Source organism: Serpula lacrymans (genome assembly GCF_000218685.1).
Source record: "Serpula lacrymans var. lacrymans S7.9 unplaced genomic scaffold SERLAscaffold_1, whole genome shotgun sequence".
In the NCBI taxonomy this organism is placed as follows: Eukaryota; Fungi; Basidiomycota; class Agaricomycetes; order Boletales; family Serpulaceae; genus Serpula; species Serpula lacrymans.
In genome coordinates this window covers 1021164-1027997 of record NW_006763290.1, presented here as the reverse complement: position 1 = coordinate 1027997, position 6834 = coordinate 1021164, and the positions used below count along the sequence as shown (strand labels likewise).

At 39.4% G+C, this 6834-nt stretch overlaps 1 protein-coding gene across 1 annotated transcript; it reads right to left on the bottom strand.

Moving 5' to 3' along the window:
• Positions 1-226: 226 nt before the first annotated feature.
• On the bottom strand, positions 227-577 carry SERLADRAFT_431807 (uncharacterized protein; the record flags this gene model as incomplete). Its single annotated transcript, XM_007312123.1, has 1 exon — positions 227-577. The coding sequence occupies one exon, from the start codon at positions 575-577 to the stop codon at positions 227-229; it is 351 nt and encodes a 116-aa protein (XP_007312185.1).
• Positions 578-6834: the final 6257 nt, after the last annotated feature.

The window sequence follows — 6834 nt, the reverse complement described above, 5'->3', positions numbered from 1 at the left end:
TCAATCTTCTAATCATTCAATATTGGTTTCTTTCAGTTCACTTTGCCACCCTTGCCTTTGGTTAGCATGTCTTACAAGAAGTGTTGATCAGCCACCTCATAAAATGAACAGGTCGAGATTCTTAAGCTTAAGCCTCGGAGAGATTAATATTCAAGAATCATTGTAATAACTTGCACGGTCAATAAAGCATAGTCTAGACCCAAAGTGTGTGCACATAAGGCAATTGTCAATCATAGTGGCCATAATCCTCCAAGTTTTGGCCATACATATCCAAAAGCTCAGCATTAATTACCAAGTAGTCATTGTCGCTGAAATTGCTGGCATCCAAATCTAGTACTCCAGACTGCTCTAAAATGTCTATAGCATCTTCGTGTGAACCATCCTCAATGTCAGAAGCTACAGAGCCGCTGTCATCTTCTCTAGTAATATCGGTTTCTCTATTGCCATCTGCCAGTCCATTTTCCTCCTCCATAGGTGGCAGTTCAGCAGCATGAGAAAACTGTTCCCCATTGTCTAGCGGCGTGTTGTGTGCATATACATGGCCTGGAGCCAAACCCCAATGATACCACATGAACATATTGCAGTCAACGAACCTGTGAATTGTGTGAGCTTCCCAAAGAACCATCACATTATTATGCAACGAGTTTCAGTTGACATGACCAGTCATGTGACACATCACCTGACCATTGTCTAGGTTCACATGTAATTGGTCACATGCTAAACATCGGACTTTAAACTTTATTTACACCTGTACAGTACCTCATGTATTTCAGTATATATACAGGAGCAATATATGGGGAAGGACCCAGCGAGTCCTCCTGTTGTCTACCACTAACTCAATCGCACCTTGAGGGAAAATCCCTCCTTCTCATTACTCTTTTGAGTGTTGTTTTTGTTGTGCTCCAGTGCCTCAAGTCTGTGTCTTGTTGGTGTTGTCACAGCCTACGCCAGATATCATATGTGGTGTAGTTTACTCGGATGGTTCTATGGCTATATATACAATTGTTCTTGAACAACATTTGCTAGCTGTCTTACTGAGTATTGGGGCCAGTGTCTGGTGACGGGCCCACAGATTCAAGTTCTGACATTATCAGTTTTTTTTAACCGTGGAAAAACATGACTCTTGAGCTTTGGTAGGAATCCCTGAGTGAAAAAAGCAAACAGCATCAATTAATTATACTTAAAAAAATAGGATGAGTTGACCTTGATAGCTGGATTATAAAGTCTACTACGTAAGAAGATGTCAATATTGACAGAATGATTCTGAGATATTCCAATAGAGTGATGGGAACTAGGTGACACCGCAGCATCATCTGGATCTTGTTGTCATTGCGATCCATATATTTTATTTTGTATTTGGCGGATATGGGCTTGGCAACGATCAATTCTTGCTATTTGTTTTGTGAAAAACTTTTTGCTTGTTTGTGTATAAGAAGCTTTTGGATTCCAATGTTCAAGTTCACCCTAGTAACATTTGAATGAGTCTCAAATAAAACGACGTTGAAAACATCCGAATGAATAAAAAACTGCTACTGACTATTTGAGTTGTGTGGGAATCTGTGGTTCCTAGCCTTCAAATTGTTGTAGCATAGTCGTCAATTACATATATCTTGTATGTATTGATGTTGAATGGCTTCAGTTTCCTGGTGTTGTCACTTGGTAATTCTGCTGTAGTTGTTTACTATCATCAATAACAAGAAGCAAATATTAATGTAAACTTACTTGTGTGGGTACTAATGACTCTCCTTTGAGTATCCTTTCAACAAAGGCACTATTAACAGCATAATTGCCTGATGTGCAGCATTAGTGGTACAAGCTAGTGCCCTATGTTGTCTCATGCCTTGAGGTGTTCCCAAGTTCCCAATATGCTCCATTGGAATTAGACACCTTGGGCATGGGCACCTGCTTAGGTTTTGGATATTTATTAGCAGAATCCTATGAGAAATACACCATGTTACCAATAAATGGAACCCAGAATAATAATGAGAAAAAACTTGCTTCTCTGGGTAGTCTACGGAATAAGTGAAGATGTGGATATAAAACCGGCACCCAATGTCATCAAAGCACTTTATGACAATACTGTGCTTGCATGCTCCTACCATTTCTCCATCCATAAGTACAGTCCACTGCGCATGTGTGAACTCACAATGGCAGTGGGTCATAAAACTTGCGCTTATACTCTTTTTCCCAGTATGATTGTTCACAAAGTCCTTGAATGAGTCCAGTAACTATCCAGAATGTGAGTTCAAAACAAAGAGCAAGAAGACATAGTCACATACTACCTGAAAATATGCAACTTGGTTGCATGAATAGTTGTTTGGTTTGCACCGCCGATACTTTGATTCATTCCCAAAAAACATGTACAATGGCCATAACTTGGTATTTGCAGAAGTTGTGAGATGTGTGTCATCTGACCAAAACGTCAGGCCAAATATGTATCATCCCAGTTCACAACCTGACTTTCTGGGTGACTCCTGAAATTCCTGATATGCATTGATGAAGGTGGGTGACGTACAGAGCTCGCCATATATATGTGACTCTTCTTGGTGGTTTGGCTGCCACCAGAGCGCATAAGGAGAAAAATGGTATTGAGGCCCATCTTGAGGATCAGAGAGTTGTTCATGAACAATCAAGAGTATCTTGTGATAGTGGAAATTAGCGACAACAAAATCTTGTGGCCCTAGCATGTCCATTTTATTATGGAAAGGCACCAATATTTTCACAGACACACTCTTCCACTCATCCTCTCTATTGGAGCTCTCAGGTCCACTACTCCCTTCAACAAGTGCAATTTTTTGCCAATTAGTTGCCCAAATGTCTGCTGGTGAAAAATCTTGCATTGTGATAATCTTGCATAGCTTTTGAAATGTCTCTTGTGATTTTTGGGTACCATGATTTCAGTACCAGTCTCCCAAGAGGAAAGTGCTGTGGTTTGGATAGGGATAATATGGATAAACACAGCCATCTAGAGTCTTTGAGTAGTTTGTGTTGCCATTACCGGACATGCAGGAATCCTCTAGAGACTGAAGTTCATCTGGATCATATGAAGGAAAGCCGTAGTTGTACTTCTCAATACAACTAAATTTGTTCTTCATTGACTGACAAAAATTCTGTCCTGTTGAGCATGGTTGAATAGTTGTTTGAGGCAAAGCTTGAGTTTGAAAAACAGAAGACAGATCTGATGTATACGTAGATGTGTTTGGAAGTTTTGAAGGCAGCAAAGAAGCATATAGCTGTGGCAACAGGCCTTGAAACCGCTTTGAAAATCTATGATTTACTTGTCTTGTGCAACACTGTGAAAGTGCCATATTCTGGTCTGAGTCAATGATAGTCTCGTCATCAATAACCTTATAGGAATAGAAATATATTAGTAGGTCATCAAAGTGCCAAATACAAAAACATACACTATTGACATCCTGCATGATGCTTGATGAGTCTAATTCAACACCATCAGCTGCAACACTCTGTATTGCTGATTTCTTCCTTGCAACTGCCTCCCGAGCCTTGTTGAGAATATCTATAACTTTGTGTTTGCTGGACTTGCAGTTTTTGCAGTGGTATGAGAGATCATTTTCTTGGGAAAACATTTGTCCACAGCTGCAATAGTAGAGCTGGTTCACATTCATCATGGTAAGTTAGCAATGGGTAGGGTTGTATACACAGTGCAAAAAAGGGCATATCAATGCATGTAGGGGTGCATAATATTATCCTCCAAATTATTGGGCCATACAAGTCCGAATCAACATAAAGCTGAAGGTAAGTCATCTGTCAAGATCTTCATTTGGACGCAGTGGAGTAATGTTGGTGTCAGGGCTTGATGGGATGAAGTATGCATATTTTCAAACTAGCATATTGTCATTAGCTGTTCCTTGTATCCAACTATGCATTGTGAACTTACCCCCAGTGAAATTGTTGCTTGTGACTTTCTTGTTGCTGGGATTTCAGAACAAAACTTTACTCATCAAACTCTTGTTGGTATTCCCAACAACCAACTTCATCATTTTTTGGTCTCTGATGTCCTGGGTGAGGATGCTGAAATTGAATATAATTCTGACTTCAGAAACAACCTTGAAGAAATGATGCAGGAGGATCACACTAGGAAGAACAAAGCTGAACAATCAGCAGCTACAATGTTAAGCAAGGACTCAGATAGAAACAAACTAGAGGTAAGATTGTAATATCTATGTAGTTCTCTTAGCTAAAATTACACTTACAGGACAGTAATAAACCATGCTTACCAAAAACACCCGGAATCCCCACACATATCCAACCACCTTGTGTAGCAAAGTGTTGCTATACAGCAGAAGTAACTGAAGTTGAAGGGAGATCTAATCAAGGCAACTCAAGGCAAGAGATGCAGAGTGTGAGACATGGGCTGAGAAGGAATAGACCAGGCGGTCCGAGTCAGTCCTTGAGAAATTCAAAGAATTCTACTGTGACAACACCAACAAGACACAGTCTTGGGGCACTGGAGCACAATGAAAACAACACTCAAAAGAAGAGGAAGAGGTGAGAGTGGTTACCCATTAGGTTTTAACAAGTTAGTTGTTGGTAGACAATAGGAGGACTCGCTGAGTCCTTCCCCATGTATTGCTCCTGTATATATACTAAAATACATGAGGTACTGTACAGTTATAAATAGAATTTAAAGTCCGATGTCTAGCATGTGACCGGTCACATGCTAAGTCTAGACACTGGTCAGGTGTTGTGGCACATGACTTGGTCATGTGACTATGAAAAGTCGAAAATGTAAAGTAAAGTAAATGGTCACATGACTGGTCATGTGACTTGGAAAAAGTAAAAGTGAGAGTACAAAAAAGTGAAGCATAAGTAGGTATTGCTACCGTGATGCAGCACAAAAAAAAATCCAAAAATTGAAACTAGCTTAACTATTATGGTGATCCTAGCTGTGTAGTACTACAATAAATAGAAATAGTGCCAAAATATGTAAGCAATTTCCAGTGTTTAAAGTGTAGTCCAACTGTTCGACATTCAACATTGAACCTGCTGGTTGTTGTATGGGTTGGAAAACTGTGCCAACACTGATCCAACTCGGAACTACCATCATCTGTGGTCTCTTCAGATCCAAGTCATATTCATTGGACATTCCCACTGTTACAATTGGCATACCAGCACCTACTTACACTTCACTTTTTGTACTTTTACTTTTCATTTCCCAAGTCACATAACTGATCATGTGACCGTTTACTTTACTTTACAGCGGACTTTTCATAGTCACATGACCAATCATGCAACACATCATCTGACCAGTGTCTAGACTTGTGGCCAGTCACATGCTAGACATCGGGCTTTAAACTTTATTTACAACTGTACAGTACCTCATGTATTTTAGTATATATAATGGGGCAATCCATGGGGAGGGACTCAGCGAGTCCTCTTCTAGTGTATACCAACATTAGTATGACAAGTTCCCTCCTTTGATAGGTTGTACACTTCCCTTTCCTCCACTGAGTTGTTGTTGTGGTTGTGCTCCAGTGCCCCAAAACTGTGTCTTGTTGGTGTTGTCACACCCACAGCTTGAACATGTGATATGCATGGGGCTGATCTTCTCATTTATCAATCATTTTAATTGACTGCCTTGCACGTTTGATGTTATATATAGTTAATCTTGATAGACTAATGTAACATTCAAAATAAATTATACTATTGACAATCTTATTCTGAGAGGTGGCCTATCTTTTGTTAGTGATTTGGGAGAGAAAAATGAGAACATGACTTACTAGAGAGTGAGTTTGGTGAAAGTGCATTTTCTGGCACTTGTTAATAGAGCTCACAATCTATGCTCCTGCTGGTGGCTATATTATACTTCAACAAACTTCTCCATGTAGCCTCCATAATAGCGCGGTATTGATAGTTATCACATTGCAAGGCCAAAACACTCAGTTGTAATTCAAGGTCCTTTACTTGACACAGCAACACTTCATTTGAAGCTTTTAGCTTATGTATGGATGATGTATTGTCTAGACAAAAAGGAGTTTAAGCTGTAGCTACACATGATTAATGGCAATATACCAGTGGATCCGTTGGTTTGAACACTGGCATCTTGAAAATTCCCTTCAAATTTTCTCTCTTGAAAAACCTCTTGAGTTGCAACAATACTATATCTCCAAGTAAGTAGTCTTAGGCTATTTAATTAAAGCGAGACTCGTTGATTGTTATCCCAATGGATGCTCAAATAGTGCTTTTTAGGATGCATAGTGTTGCTAGATGGCAGAAAACTGGGAGGTAGCAATGTTCAGTGTAAGATTTGTGCTTGTAACTGGTAACAAGGTCAAAAAACTGAAAGTAGATAATATAATGGAAGCACTTGCCTCAAACCCGTGGGATTGGTGATATTTGTTGGCCATTATCAAGATTATACTCTTGTATTTCCTTGGCCAGATCCTTTTCCCACTCCTTGCTCCTCCAATAACGGCAGACATCTCCCTACACAGAATAAAGCACTGTAAATGATTAGTTCTGAGTAGTACCTTGGAATACATGAAAGTGAGGGCACAAAAATGTCTGAAAATGAGTAAAAAAAAGACATTTGAACTGGCACATACTACATAGTTTGGTTCAAAAGCACAGGCCCTAAAGTATTATTGTTTCCATATCATGGTTAGCTTGGCCTGTATAATATTATAATGACTGTACAGCAACAATTTCCAATTCAAGTCAAGCCTATAGAAACCCTTACCAAGATCCAGATGACCTCTCCAAATTGTACAGTAATGCTTCCAAGTTGTATCCACAAAATGATGAATTTACTAAATTTGAAATGCGGACATCAGTAAGTACATACATTACATGAAGGAGGAGAGAAATACAAAC